Source organism: Acipenser ruthenus, chromosome 19 (genome assembly GCF_902713425.1).
Source record: "Acipenser ruthenus chromosome 19, fAciRut3.2 maternal haplotype, whole genome shotgun sequence".
Lineage (NCBI taxonomy): Eukaryota > Metazoa > Chordata > Actinopteri > Acipenseriformes > Acipenseridae > Acipenser > Acipenser ruthenus.
In genome coordinates, this window is record NC_081207.1 from 3,527,992 (window position 1) to 3,544,174 (window position 16,183).

At 40.5% G+C, this 16,183-nt stretch overlaps 1 protein-coding gene across 1 annotated transcript; it reads left to right on the forward strand.

Moving 5' to 3' along the window:
- The first annotated feature begins 109 nt into the window (after positions 1-109).
- Positions 110-15,821, forward strand: st6galnac (ST6 (alpha-N-acetyl-neuraminyl-2,3-beta-galactosyl-1,3)-N-acetylgalactosaminide alpha-2,6-sialyltransferase). Its single transcript, XM_034040188.3, has 9 exons — positions 110-493; positions 2,012-2,182; positions 4,473-4,755; positions 7,839-8,007; positions 8,888-9,201; positions 13,201-13,304; positions 13,541-13,624; positions 13,764-13,863; positions 14,355-15,821. The coding sequence occupies exons 2-9, from the start codon at positions 2,061-2,063 to the stop codon at positions 14,523-14,525; spliced, it is 1,347 nt and encodes a 448-aa protein (XP_033896079.1). The 5' UTR covers positions 110-493; positions 2,012-2,060; the 3' UTR covers positions 14,526-15,821.
- The last annotated feature ends 362 nt before the right edge of the window (positions 15,822-16,183 follow it).

Below are 16,183 nucleotides of genomic sequence, written 5' to 3' on the forward strand. Positions count from 1 at the left end.
AAGTATTTCATTTCTCATGCTAGAGCTTTTTCACATCAGTTGCTTCCTGTGAGGGAAAGATAATATATCGGGCAGTGGCCTTGGAAGGAAGTGATGTCACCAACCGCTGTTATCGCAAAAGTAAGAGAAGCAGAAAGGCAAATGAACATCTGCAAATAAGCATCTGCAGTTAAACCCACAATCTGTTAATCTCTAACTGGGAAAATTAATTATACTTTAAATCTTGAACTTTTGAAGCCGATGCCAAAAGAATACTGCCCTCTAAAGTGTAATACATTTTGTCTGAATGCTATGGTTTGAAACATTTCCAACTTGGCTTGTAAATGTGCAAGGGAGGGGCAGCCTATAACACTTGTATGAGCCGCCTGAAACTCTTCCCAGAACATGACATGGAATGAGCTGCCGGACTGTTAGAACTGCTTTCCCAAGGAAGGGAATGGATTGGCATTGTTGGAACATATGAGGGTTTCAGTGGAGTGTTAAAAGACAACGGGTAAGTGGTTTTGTGTTCCTGTTCTTTTCAACTTCTGCAATCTTTATTCAGTTTGCATCCACTCAAGGAACTTTTGTGTGAAGTTAAAAATCAGGCTAAAATGTGAGCTTGTACAGCTTTTCATAATCAACTAAAATACAAAGACTTGATTAATTCAACTTCAATGTGGAATTAGCCCAATTAATGACAGGTGTCGGCACTTAAACTTGCTTCCTCTAATTAATTCAAACAGTTCAGACCGGGGTTTCCCAATCCTGGTTCAGGGACCCACTGTGTCTTCTGGTTTTTTATTCCAACTGAGTTCTCGGTTACTTAATTAAACCCTTACTTGAACTAATAATGTGGTTAATTAGACCTTTTTAATTATTCTCAGCTCCTAAAAAGTTGCTGATTTCAAGTTGCTTATAAAATCGTATAGTTAATTTGAAATCTCCCAACTGTTTAAAAGCTGAAAACAATTAAATGTCTTAAGTTAATTAATAGTTCAATTATGGGTTCAATTAAGTAATTGATGACTCAGTTGGAATGAAAACCAGCAGACACGGGGTCCCCAGGACCAGGATTGGGAAACCCTGGCTTAGATATCAGGGTTAGAAGCACACAGTAGTCCTGATCAGATTAGAGAACTACCCTAGATGAAGCTTATTATTTAAAATGTTTTGGGGAATCAGAGCCTTGAATAAGTTGCTGCTCCACTATAGCTGTGTGAAGAACTCCTTCAAGTAAACCTACAGCCTCAGGTGCGACTTACTCATGCTGTGATGAACAGTGCAATCAGTTAAGAGTAGCTCTAGCAGGGGCCTGATTGATGACACCTGGTCATTACACCACTATACCTAAACAAGGTAGTTCAGAAATCCTACATTTGTATGATTGGCTGATGCAGCACTGTCAAATAAAGCCTTCAATCAGGTGTAGATATATACAATCAGAAAATGTAATTGTGAATGGCAAGCCCACACTTAAAAGCATGTTGAGTGTGCATTATATAGGTAGTGTAGATGGGGTATCCCTATTCACACTACAGAACCTATACAGTATATATTGTAATGCACAATCAACATTCACACATTATGTAGATAGGGAATACATCCATTCCAAACCAGGTCCTGGTGACTTCATTGAACACCTCCACTATTGCAACAGTGCTGCACTGTTCAATTGTATAATAAAAGACATTGCTGGAAGAAGATCCTAGACTGGTATTGTCAGCTGCACTCCCCCCCCCCCCCCCCAAGTGTTAACTTAACAAGGTCAGATATTATAAGGATGCCTGTCCAAAGTTCTTTTTTAATAATTGCAAGGCAATCAAGAAAAACGCAGGCAATGAATAAATGAGTGTCTGTCTCACACTGGGGGAACCCAGTTCCAGGCAGCGCACACACCCTTGCAACATTGATCAGTTGATTATCAGGATCAATCTGATTGCTGTCAGAAGGGGAACGGCTCTGGACTCTGGTTTGAGGAACTGGTTTTATCTTCTTCTCTCTGTCTCTATCACATCCTTCCCTCCCCCAGGCCAGCCTGTCTGCCTGCTAACAACCATTACCTCTGGAGGGAAGAGAAGATGAAGCAGGGCTTTTTATCTAAGAAGCTGCTATGGGTTTTTCTGCTGTGTCTGGTGTGTCTGGCACTTCTCTTCTACTCCATTCTCACGTTCACTGTCCGGTGGGGTGTACCCAGTGTAAGGTACAGTCTAGTCTTTTTTTTTTACATTTTATTTATTTTCTTCCTTGGTGTGTTTTGAGGCAGTTAGAAAACCAGTGACACTGTCAAAGCAGTGTCAAGCTGGAACAAAAAAGTGAATCAAGTTTTATGGATTGAATGTTCAGTGACTTTGTAGAACTGTTTGAAGAATGGTTCTGGAAAGCTTTATTATAAATGTTGAAATGTGTTGTTCAATAGTAATGAAGTGGTCGATACTCATAAGTCACTCATTCATAAATAGACACTTTTCCTATTTAAATACATTATCATGTTGAATGGTTTTGGAAATTGCATGCTGTTTCTGAGATGTCATTTCATAAGTGAGCTACTGTCTACCAATAACTGAATACAAAGTTACATGATAAAATGCAAAACGATGTATTAATTTATTAAATCACCGAAGCATTTGCGTTACTTGTTGTGGATTTTAATTTGATCTCACAAAATATGTCATGAGTAAAATAAAGTATGGTGCTTTTATCTAATACCATGAAATGTTTGTTTCGGGGTTTGGGGGGTAATCTTCTCCTGCTGTACTCTGGGCCATGCGTTGCACTATAGATCCATTACAAAAGAGAGAGAGAAGTGGGGTGATGTATGTGCACAGTACTTTACCCCGTCTCCAGGCTCCTAATTCAGCAGCACATCCTGGAGACTGGCCTGTGAAGGAAGGACCCTGTCCGGATCAACTTGTAAACAACCTCCTTTCACCCCTGCACCTCCCGCAGCCTGGCAACACTGCGACATCAAAGCAGGGAATGTGTTTTTAATAAAACTCTTCTTCATTCGGCCAACTGGAAAAGTGGCTTTAGGTGTTCATAAAATCGACAGTCCTTAATTTGTCACAGTTTTGCTTTGTTATATAGAAATTACAACTGACAGCTTCGTTTTTTAGAATTTTGCGAGTATTTAAATGCAAATGCATTTAAAGCCATTAGTGCAAGTAACTGATAAGTCCTACTTTTTTTAAAAAAAAAACTGAGTAAAATGCTGTTGGAGTTCTTGCTGTAATTGATAAGTAAGCACGGCTTCTCGGACAGGTTCGACAGAGACCTTGACCGTTCCACTGAAGCCACTTTGTTGAACAACAGCCTTTACTTTATGTAACTTGGAAAGCCTGCAGTGTAAAAAAGAAATGTTTGCCCTACCCTGTTTTATGGTGTCCCAGTGATACCACCAAGATCATCACAGGGGTTTGGCTTGCCCAATGTAACCACTCTGCTTTTTTAAATTAGTTGTAACAGTATTGTGGAAAAACTATAACTATTGTCATTTTACATATTTTAATTTGTATGAACTAAGTTAGGTTTTGTGTACACTGTTTGAACTGAAGAGAGTCTGCTTTTTATTTTGTTTGTACTTTCCCACTTAGAGAGGGTTGACAAGGTTTAACGAGAGAGTTAATGTTTAGATCACCTGGTTAGGGTGTTGCTGCATTTTGACTGAAGAAAGGTGTAAAATTAACTTAGCCGTTGCCCTGTGTTGACAATATGAGTAGCAGAGAATAGTATACTTTTACAAGATCTCATTCTAGAAATAATAATAAAGAAGTTATACAATTGAGTTCTTTAGATTTGGTGATTTGGTGCGTGATCACAATAACCAGGCCCATAACAGGGGAATTTCCCTGGGGTCTAACGCCCCAAAGGGGGGCCCTGGTGAAGGGGGATTTTTAAAAAAAAATATATACAATGTTTTACAACAACTAGCCCTGCACAAGACCTTTGACAAGACAATCAGAATTTTAAAAAATTCAAAGAACCCTAAAGTTGCACAATATATACCACAGTATGAATTATTCTGTTATTAAGATCTATAGTTTGCTCAAAACAACATGGTGCAGCAGTTTGTTAGAAAAATTATATTTTGTGAAATAAATAAAGTACTTTCTTATATTTGATGTTTACCTAAAAAAAAGTGAATAATGTAAATAACTTAAACATAACTACTTTGAGACAAAGTAAACGATCCTGCTGCAGATTTTAATTGAGATATTGAAACCTCTACGCATTGTTGACAGTTTCCTTCAAAACCATTATCAAAATACGGAAAAGATCTTCCTCAGACACTGCTAAGATTGCAAGGTATGGGGCTCAAATACCAATCCTTCCCCAGGACCCATGACGGCTCTCAGCAGCCCTGACAATAACCAAAACCTACTTTTAATCTTGCTGCTTCGCTGTTTTACCACCTGCGGTTTTATTAAACTGCTATCTTATTTAAAGTCATGCAGTCATCCTGGATAAAATCCAGTCTTTTTTTTTCTTTTCAGGACAATTTATGTGGGGTTTGTACATGGCAGTTTGTCAAACCCAGAAGCGGAACACAGCAGTACAACACAGGCAGGAAGAGAAAATAGGGAGTATGCTTTTAGATCCACTGACAAATCTTTAACAAACAGACCGCTTGCAAACAATGGCATACATCCTGATAAAAGCAAATCTGCAAGCAATGTGCAACCTGAGCCCTTAACTACTAGAGCCCAGGCAAAGCCAGCACCGACCAAACCGCCATTCATCGGGGACAAGTATTCACAAGAGGACATCCGTTCATCGGTAGGGCTCTCGTCATATTCAGCAGATACTTTGCAATGGGTTTATTATTAATCTGTCTCAAACTTTTATTAATTATGTAGATCTCACATTTACAGTTTTGCAAAAAAGCATGTGTTCTGTTTTCATTCTAAAGAGTATTCCATACCATACTAGTGCAGGGATGGCAATAAGGCTCCCATCACATAACACACCTGAGCTAACTGAGTTACTACCTATGCACTATACACTGTGGCTAATCAAGCTCATTGTAAAACCTGGACTGGGTGAAACTGCTATGCAATAGTGGTCTTATTTCCATCCCTGTAGTTTACAGAAAGCTTGCATGTCTCACAGGCTGGTTTGAATAATTCACCATTCCGTTTCTTTCCTGTTAGCCGAACATCTGCTTCATCTAATGCAGGGTTTCTCAATCCTGGTCCTGGAGTCCTATTGTGTCTGCTGGTTTTCATTCCAAATTAGTTCTCAGTTACTTAATTAAACCCTTAATTGAACTGATAATTTGCTTAATTAGACCTTTTAACTTTTTTTCAGCTCTTAACAGTTGCAGAGGTCAAGTTAGCTATAATATTTTATAAGTAACTGCAACTTTTTTTATATATATATAATTTAGTAGTCGGCAATTAATTTTTACCCCGTTTTTCTCCCAGTTTGAAATGTCCAATTTGTATTTATGCTCAACTCACCGCTACCAACCCTGCGCTAACTCGGGAGCAGCGAGAAAGCGGTACTTGGCCAATTGTGCACCGTTGGCAGTGGAATAGCCTGGACTCGAACCGGCGACGTCCAGGCTATAGGGCGCATCCTGCACTCCACGCAGAGCACCTTTACCGGATACGCCACTCAGGAGCCCCTAACTCTGCAACTTTTTAAGAGCTGAAAACAATTTAAAAGTTCTAATTAAGCAAAGTACCAGTTCAATTAAGGGTCTAGTTAAGTAACTGATAGCTCAGTTGGAATGAAAACCAGCAGACACAGTGGGTCCCCAGGACCAGGATGGTGAAATCCTGCTCTAATGGCTGTTTTGCAGCAAGCTGTCACAGACGGTTCTGGCACGTCCCTTTTGTGCTATAAGTCATTAAATCCTTTTGCATGGAAGGCCTCGGTTGCAAGGGTGTGCGGTTCTTTGATGGACCCAGATTCAGTTAAAATGTTTTTGCCCACTAATGGTGGGAATGGGAATGTAGAGATGGAAGCTCTGCTAACAAGATTTAAGTTTTTGCAGGTATCAGGCTTTTAAAGACACACCTGTGGTGGCTTTGACAAACTCACTGAGAGCAGAAACTGATCATACTGTAAGATGGGCACATTTGGGTAAACTGGAATGCGAAGAAGGTATTCCTGCTAGACGTATCCAGATATTTTGCAGGAATCAAGTGGAGGCTATTGTCCCTCATACCTGTGATGTGAAAAGATGGCTACCTTAACCTGTTGTGGCCTTCACAGAACCACTCAGAGCTGAGCCAGAGAGAGAAGTTGAATCCTGCTGGAGCAGGGCTGACTTGCTTGACATCAATGGGAGAATCTAAGATGTTGAAGTACCCTTCTTATAAATGTATTATACTATATGCTTTGTGTTAGTTTATAATAATATACTATGATGTACCTTGTTATTAGTCTACTGTATTATTGTTTAAAATATTCTTTGTAACCAGTAACAATGTTATTAGTGGAATTGGATGGAATCTGTGTAGAAGGTTCATTACTGGAAAATCATGCTAGCATGGTGAAAGCTTGCAACCTCTCTCTTATCAAGAGGTAGGATCTCTAAAATAAACATAATGTGGAGCAAAGGAGAGCAAACTCTATAAAAATAGCAAAAAGTGTAGGGACAGTTAGAATTGAATTTAAGGAAATAGTGGTTTGTGATTTTTTAAGTGTGTTAGCAGAAGGTTTATAAGAAATTGGAACTAAGAGAATATAGTGCAAAAATGTACTTAAAGTAAAAACTTTAGTCAAGGCAGAATGGTACCAGTCTGTGTCAAGCATATAGTAGGCTTGCCAAAAAGAAGATAATTAATCTTGGTAACACTTGCTTGTTTGCAGTACCAGACGGAGGGTAATTAAAGGAAATAACTTTTTGGCAACTCATGCAAGTTTTAATGTTTGGGAGTTTTGGAGTCCAAGTTTTATATTATATATATATTAATTACACCAAAGTAGGTGTTATATATTAAACACATCTTTCTATGTATCTTGTATACCTGTACTGTATTCACATGCATGCTGTGTTCAGGAACTCCCTGGTACCAAGAAAGAATAATATCAGTTGAAAAGTTCACTTACATATTTTGGAGATGTAGGAGAGGTGGACTAGGGGATGATGGCTAATTAATTTTATGGAGGGAGTTGCCGAGTGTTTTGAGAATGTTGTTGACTTGAGAGACAGGAGCTGTTAAGGCTGATTAATGTTTAAGACTTAATTGAAACTTCTGACGTAAGAAGCGAGGCAAAAACTCTATAAAAACCAAGGTAAAATCCTAGTCAAGTGTTCTTTGGGAGATGTGCTGTGTTGGGTTTGCGTCAAACACCATGCTTTGCATTTAGGCCAAAAAGTTCCATTTTAGTTTCGTCAGACCACAAAACTTTTTGCCACATGGCTACAGAATGAGTGTTTTTTGCATACTTCAAACAGGACTCAAGGTGGGCTTTCTTGAGTAATGGCTTCCTTCTTGCCACCCTACCATACAGGTCAGATTTGTGGAGTGCTTGGGATATTGTTGTCACATGCACACTTTGACCAGTTTTGGCCATAAAAGCCTGTAGCTCTTGTAAAGTTGCCACTGTAACTACTCAATCCATTTTTTAGCATTTAATAAACCGAATGATCCACTTACTGGAGTTCAAAACATATTTATGCCCTCCTGAACATCTCCCCTGAGTTTAAGAGTGTGCTTAGAGTATATATATATATATATATATATATATATATATATATATATATATATATATATATAAAAAGAGTACATGCAAACCTGACAAAGCGACATGCTATGACCCTGAAGACAATGCTGAAGTGACCTGCACAAGTGTAAGGGCGGCAAACCTGATTCACTAATGGTTTACTCTTTCACTGTCTTTCTTAGGACTGCCCTGACAACATTCCCAAGAAGGTTTTGAAATCCACGTTGTTCAAAGACAAGTTCCTAGAGACCGTTCCCATCCTGCAGTGGAAGAAGCATGCCACAGAGAAGGAGTACAGCCGTCTGAAACAATACAACGGGGCTCACGGATGGAGTGTGGTCCCCTTTGATGGCAAGAGCATTGCTGCAGGGGTTCAGTAACTAGTGGTTAGAGCTGAGATACTGGGGAGGCTGTGTGCTCTAGTGGTTAGCGCTGAGGTACTGGGGAGGCTGTGTGCTCTAGTGGTTAGAGCTGAGATACTGGGGAGGGTGTGTGCTCTAGTGGTTAGAGCTGAGATACTGGGGAGGCTGTGTGCTCTAGTGGTTAGAGCTGAGGTACTGGAGAGGCTGTGTGCTCTAGTGGTTAGCGCTGAGGTACTGGGAACGCTCTGTGCTCTAGTGGTTAGAGCTGAGATACTGGGGAGGCTGTGTGCTCTAGTGGTTAGCGCTGAGATACTGGGAATGCTCTGTGCTCTAGTGGTTAGCGTTGAGATACTGGGGAGGCTGTGTGCTCTAGTGGTTAGAGCTGAGATACTGGGGAGGCTGTGTGCTCTAGTGGTTAACGCTGAGGTACTGGAGAGGCTGTGTGCTCTAGTAGTTAGCGCTGAGGTACTGGAGAGGCTGTGTGCTCTAGTGGTTAGTGCTGAGATACTGGGGAGGCTGTGTGCTCTAGTGGTTAGCGCTGAGGTACTGGGGAGGCTGTGTGCTCTAGTAGTTAGCGCTGAGGTACTGGGGAGGCTGTGTGCTCTAGTGGTTAGCGCTGAGGTACTGGGAGACTGTGTGGAATTCAAGTTAGAGTTGAGATACTTGGAGAAAGGCATTGTGGCCTAGTGGTTAGAGCTGAGGGGTGGGAAGGAGGCAGTGTGGCCTAGTGGTTAGAGTTGAGTGACTGGATCTGTGGTAAGGGACTCGGGGGTGGGCTACAATGCAGCCTATAGTTGTTACTACAAGAGGACAAGAGGATTTTGTCTTTTTTCCCCTCTGTGATCTCTCTCCTCTCTCTCTCTCCTTAGTCCTGAAGGAGTCTTTGGACCTTTTGAACACCACAGCTAACCAGGAAATGCTTGATGACTGGGGCAGCAGGGCTAACAGGTCGGCCTGTGTCCGCTGTGCCGTGGTTGGGAATGGGGGGATACTAAAGGGCTCCCAGAAAGGAAAGGAGATCGACCGGCATGACTATGTCTTCAGAACAAATGGGGCTGTGATTGAGGGGTTCGAGAAGGACGTCGGGAGCAGGACCTCGTTTTACACCTTCTCCGCCAACACCCTGCGGAACTCCATGCTGGCCTATTTATCAGTGGGTTTCAGGGGACCCCCCAGGTCTGAGGTATGCAGATGGAAGCAGCACTTTTCTAAATTCCCAGCCACAGAGAGGCAGACAGAGCCCCAAAACCAGCTCCTAACTACTTTGTAATCGTAGTTAAGAACATAAGAAAGTTTACAAACGAGAGGAGGCCATTCGGCCCATCTTGCTCGTTTGGTTGTTGATCTTATTGATCCCAGAATCTCATCAAGGAGCTTCTTGAAGGATCCCAGGGTGTCAGCTTCAACAACATTCTGAATGCCCCTTTATCTAATCTCCATTTGTGACCCCTGGTCCTTGTTTCTTTTTTCAGGTCGAAAAAGTCCCCTGGGTCGACATTGTCAATACCTTTTAGAATTTTGAATGCTTGAATCAGATCACCGCGTAGTCTTCTTTGTTCAGGACTGAATAGATTCAATTCTTTTAGCCTGTCTGCATACGACATGCCTTTTAAACCCGGGATAATTCTGGTCGCTCTTCTTTGCACTCTTTCTAGAGCAGCAATATTCTTTTTGTAATGAGGTGACGATAACTGAACACAATATTCTAGATGAGGTCTTACTAATGCATTGTAAAGTTTTAACATTACTTCTCTTGATTTAAATTCAACACTTTTCACAATATATCTGAACATCTTGTTGGCCTTTTTTATAGCTTCCCCACATTGTCTAGATGAAGACATTTCTGAGTCAACATAAACTCCTAGGTCTTTTTCATAGATTCCTTCTTCAATTTCAGTATCTCCCATATGATATTTATAATGCACATTTTTATTGCCTGCATGCATTACCTTACACTTTTCTCTATTAAATGTAATTTGCCATGTGTCTACCCAGTTCTGAATGCTGTCTAGAATATTTTGAATGACCTTTGCTGCTGCAACAGTGTTTGCCACTCCTCCTATTTTTGTGTCATCTGCAAATTTAACAAGTTTGCTTACTATACCAAAATCGAAATCATTAATGTAGATTAGGAATAGCAGAGGACCTATGGTCCCTGTGGTACTCCACTGGTTACCTCGCTCCATTTTGAGGTTTCTCCTCTAATCAGTACTTTCTGTTTTCTACATGTTAACCGCTCCCTAATCCATGTGCATGCATTTCCTTGAATCCCTACTGCGTTCAGTTTGAGAATTTATCTTTTATGCGGGACTTTGTCAAAAGCTTTCTGGAAATCTAAATAAACCATGTCATATGCTTTGCAATTATCCATTGTCGATGTTGCATCCTCAAAAAAATCAAGCAGTTTAGTTAGACATGATCTCCCTTTCTAAAACCATGGTGACTGTCTCCCAGGATACTGTTACCATATAGGTAATTTTCCATTTTGGAACTTATTATAGTTTCCATAAGTGTACATATAATAGGAGTCAGGCTTATTGGTCTGTAGTTACCTAGTTCGGTTCTGTCTCCCTTTTTGTGGATCGGTATTACATTTGCAATTCTCCAGTCTGTCGGTACAACCCCTGTGTCAAGAGACTGTTGCATGATCTTGGTTAGCGGTTTGTAAATAACTTCTTTCATTTCTTTGAGTACTATTGGGAGGATCTCATCCGGCCCAGGGGATTTGTTTATTTTAAGAGCTCCTAGTCCCTTTAACGCTTCTGCCTCTGTTATGCTAAAATTATTTAAACTTGTGAATAGTTATTATTATTAATTTCTTCGCAGACGCCTTTATCCAGGGCGACTTACAATTGTTACAAGATATCACATTATTTTTACATACAATTACCCATTTATACAGTTGGGTTTTTACTGGAGCAATCTAGGTAAAATACCTTGCTAAAGGGTACAGCAGCAGTGTCCCCCGCCTGGGATTGAACCACTATGCCACACTGCTGCCACTATCACAGTGATCTTGAGTTTTAATTACCATGCAATGATACTGCAGCTGAATTTCAGACATAAAGCAGCATGTCCACGGGTGACTGATACACCATTTTTTCTATCTAGTAAAACAAGCAACATTTCCAGGTGTTAACTTTATAACACTGTAGGCACTACTTAGTAAGTGCCAATTTAGAAGTAGTTTTGTGACTTAGAGAATTCTATATTTGTATTCTTCCTGTGGGTGAGCCACCAAGCAAAGGTGCCTTTCTGCTCGCTTCTGGCATTCGAGCAGAAGATGACTTTGCTGTGTAGTATGGAGTGTTTGGATATTCTTTCAACTTGTGGATAACAAACCGTGATATATATATATATATATATATATATATATATATATATATATATATATATATACATACACAGTACTGTGCAAAAGTTTTAGGCAGGTGTGAAAAAATGCTGTAAAGTAAGAATGCTTTCAAAAATAGACATGTTAATAGATTAGATTTATCAATTAACTAAATGCAAAGTGAGTGAACAGAAGAAAAATCTAAATCAAATCCATATTTGGTGTGACCACCCTTTGCCTTCAAAACAGCATCAATTCTTCTAGGTACACTTGCACACAGTTTTTGAAGGAACTCGGCAGGTAGGTTGGCCCAAACATCTTGGAGAACTAACCACAGTTCTTCTGTGGATTTAGGCAGCCTCAGTTGCTTCTCTCTCTTCATGTAATCCCAGACAGACTCGATGATGTTGAGGTCAGGGCTCTGTGGGGGCCATACCATCACTTCCAGGTCTCCTTGTTCTTCTTTATGCTGAAGATAGTTCTTAAGGTAGGTTGAAACACAATCATTAACTGAAACAGAAACAGCTGTGTAGGAGGAATAAAACTGGGTGAGGAACAGCCAAACTCAGCTAACAAGGTGAGGTTGCTGAAGACAGTTTACTGTCAAAAGTCATACACCATGGCAAGACTGAGCACAGCAACAAGACTCAAGGTATTTATACTGCATCAACAAGGTCTCTCCCAGGCAGAAATTTCAAGGCAGACAGGGGTTTCCAGATGTGCTGTCCAAGCTCTTTTGAAGAAGCACAAAGAAACGGGCAACGTTGAGGACCGTAGACGCAGTGGTCGGCCAAGGAAACTTACTGCAGCAGATGAAAGACACATCATGCTTAGTTCCCTTCGCAATCGGAAGATGTCCAGCAGTGCCATCAGCTCAGAATTGGCAGAAAACAGTGGGACCCTGGTACACCCATCTACTGTCCGGAGAAGTCTGGTCAGAAGTGGCCTTCATGGAAGACTTGCGGCCAAAAAGCCATACCTCCGACGTGGAAACAAGGCCAAGCGACTCAACTATGCACGAAAACACAAGAACTGGGGTGCAGAAAAATGGCAGCAGGTGCTCTGGACTGATGAGTCAAAATTTGAAATATTTGGCTGTAGCAGAAGGCAGTTTGTTCGCCGAAGGGCTGGAGAGCGGTACACAAATGAGTGTCTGCAGGCAACAGTGAAGCATGGTGGAGGTTCCTTGCAAGTTTGGGGCTGCATTTCTACAAATGGAGTTGGGGATTTGGTCAGAATTAATGGTCTCCTCAATGCTGAGAAGTACAGGCAGATACTTATCCATCATGCAATACCATCAGGGAGGCATCTGATTGGCCCCAAATTTATTCTGCAGCATGACAACGACCCCAAACATACAGTGAAAGTCATTAAGAACTATCTTCAGCATAAAGAAGAACAAGGAGACCTGGAAGTGATGGTATGGCCCCCACAGAGCCCTGACCTCAACATCATCGAGTCTGTCTGGGATTACATGAAGAGAGAGAAGCAACTGAGGCTGCCTAAATCCACAGAAGAACTGTGGTTAGTTCTCCAAGATGTTTGGGCCAACCTACCTGCCGAGTTCCTTCAAAAACTGTGTGCAAGTGTACCTAGAAGAATTGATGCTGTTTTGAAGGCAAAGGGTGGTCACACCAAATATTGATTTGATGTAGATTTTTCTTCTGTTCACTCACTTTGCATTTAGTTAATTGATAAATATAATCTATTAACATGTCTATTTTTGAAAGTATTCTTACTTTACAGCATTTTTTCACACCTGCGTAAAACTTTTGCACAGTACTGTATATATATATATATATATATATATATATATATATATATATATATATAAAACTGTCCCAACAGGAGACCCGATTCATCTTCCTGCCAGACCATGATCGAGACTACCTCCTCCTGAAGGCAGCGGTGACACACACTCCCGTCGAGAAGGGGCCAGAGCAATCCAAGTTGTAAGGAGTTTTAGATATTCAAACATGGTCTGTTTCAGATGAATGAAAACAGGGAGATTAAAGCTTTAAGATATATTTCCTGCAAGCGATAGGCACCTCCTGAGCAATGATACCTTGGCAAGGAAATATAATCAGATTTCCAAACTCACAGCTACCATTGACAAACTAGCTTGTTAAGGTGGCCACATGTAAATGTGTAACTTTTCTAACTTTTGTTTTCTGTCTTCTTTCTTCAGTCCACCAACACAGTTTGGAAAAGATGTAAGAGCGGAAAAATTCAAAATGTATCATCCAGACTTTATCCGTTACATTAGGAACAGGTAAAAATGATAGGAACAACATGGGTCTAACCCTAACCCTATCCCTAACCACTAACCCTAACCACTAACCCTAACCATGATCCCAAACTGTAAATCTACTAAATGTACTGATTCCATTTCTATTGTTTTTGTTCTGCAGGTTCTTGCGTGCCAGTATTGTATCAACAGGAAACAGAGATTTTTACCGCCCCTCCACAGGGGCTATCATGTTACTGGCTGCAGTGCACACATGTGACCAGGTGAGAGGGAGCAGTACTGGGTGTGGCTAGCTAGTGGGTGGGGTCAGACAGGACTGGGCTGTTGACAGAATGCACTGTGGGTATTACTTTTGGAGGGCTAGGGTGGTGTTAGCATTCAACCAGGATTGGCTGTAGTTTGGTTGGTGCCGCATGATGTCAGAGGAACCAATTCCTACTGAGATATAGAATATAGATTTATTTTTTTAAAAAGCAGGGATCGAAATAAGACTCTCTTTGCATAGCTGTTTGATCCATTCCTGGAATGGGTGAAACTGCTATGCAATGTGTTGGCACCCTATTGTGTGCCACATTGGTGTGTGTTTCTAACCTTGAAGCGAAGCACATTGCTGGGGATATCAATGCTTTCCCCTGGCAAATGAAAACATACAGTAGAATTAAAAGCATGTGTCAGAGTCATGTGGTGGTCCATGAGGTATTACTTCATGAACTTTCTGTCTCGCTCTAACTGATATACAACCCACCTCTTTCAGGTGAGTGCCTATGGCTTCATGACTTCCAACTACGCCAAATTCTCAGACCATTACTATGACAACATCTACCGTAAAGTAATCTTCTACATCAACCACGACCTTAAGATGGAAATGAGACTGTGGCAGCAACTCCACGAGGCTGGCATCATTCAGTTATACATGAGGGAATGAGTGTGGTCTGTCTGGTGCCTAAACCCTACCAGCCTGGCATTTAGAGCTGTCTGGTTATAGTTATGTAAAGCAGCATAGGGCACCACCAATGCATTTTGGTTCTTGTAAGATGGCATCCTGACAGCCTGTCATGATCATGTGTTGCATTGGTGGCGCCCTCTATACTCCATTTGTGGTAACTGCTGGGATGTAGCTTCCCAGGGTTCCCTGATGCGTCACATTTCACCATTCTGCAGGGAATATACTGGATACTACAGCCTGCACTATATGCCACTACTACCTTCTGCACATTCAACAAATTACAACTCATTCCTATTCATTGAAATGAATTACTCTGGGTGGCAAACTGGGTGACACTGGCTGTGGATAGACAGTTTATCCCACTACCCAGAAACTGCTGATATCACTGTCCTCTCCTATCTGGATTTTTAATAGTTTGTCTGGCCATTGGATGAGGTACAAGAGCCTGCATGGTGCCTCTAACTTGATGATGTGTGTCTTTAATACATGTCTCTGAGCTTTCAAATGATAACGTGACAACAAGGACTGGTGACAACTGCTTTTAGGGAGAACACCAGGTGAGTGTTGTGAACCATATGAGGAGGTTGTGTTACTCTGATAAGATATGGAGACTCCCAAAATTAACCATAAAGGGAAGCAAATATACGGTAACAATAATGACCACTTTCATCTGGCTAAATTCCACACCCTCAGGAATATGTTAATACAGTCGTATAATATTGTGGTCAATATATTTTTGTATTGTAATGAAACATCTGTGTGATTTTATTTTATTTTATTTGCGTAATGTATTTTAAAGCAAATTTAACATTGCAGAAAAAAGTGGCTCTTGGGTCTCGATATATATATATATTTATATGGTATATTCCTAAACATATGTTAAATTGTGGATGTTCCGGTTTGTATATATGTTAAATCTCTGCCCTGTGTAATCAATGGTTATACACAAGACAACATCCTTCGCAAACCAGACCTCAAACCATTTGTGCCTGTATATGTGTGTGTATATGTGTGTGTGTGTGTGTGTGTGTGTGTGTGTGTGTGTGTGTGTGTGTGTGTGTGTGTGTGTATACCTAATTTCATTTTGGTGTTTCCATACCAAACAACTCGTTCTTGTTCTAGTATTTAGAGATGATGACCAAGGCTTTAAAGGCTTCTGATTTGCACAAACAGACTAATTCCTGCCCCCTTTCCACTGTTATAAAAATGTGTGGGTAGTTTGATTGCTTTTATTTACTTTAAATTGAGATTAATAAATGGTATGTTGCTTCCTGATCACTTGTATATTATTATTTTATTTATTTTCTTATCCAGGGCGACTTACAATTGTTAAAAGATATCACATTATTTCACATTATACACATTATACATTATTTCACATTCTACAGATATCACATTATTATTTTACATACAATTATACAGTTGGGGTATAATTGTTACTTCCTGTGTACTGCTGTTGGTCACTTGGTGTAATTGCTATTAGACCATTGGACAGGAATTGATTAAGTACCTGTGCAGAAACGCCATGTTGAATTATCTTGAGTTGCATTGGACAATTCCGAATTGAATTGAAGTATATAAAAAAAAAACAAGAATTTAATGCAAGATCAATTATACACGTGATAATTAAATAATTA

Excerpts from the sequence above, each read along its gene's own strand:
- st6galnac (XM_034040188.3), top strand. The coding sequence starts at position 2,061 with ATGAAGCAGGGCTTTTTATCTAAGAAGCTGCTATGGGTTTTTCTGCTG. Across the intron at positions 2,183-4,472 it reads TGGGGTGTACCCAGTGTAAG|GACAATTTATGTGGGGTTTG; the intron begins GTACAGTCTAGT and ends TTTTCTTTTCAG. Across the intron at positions 9,202-13,200 it reads GGGGACCCCCCAGGTCTGAG|GAGACCCGATTCATCTTCCT; the intron begins GTATGCAGATGG and ends CTGTCCCAACAG.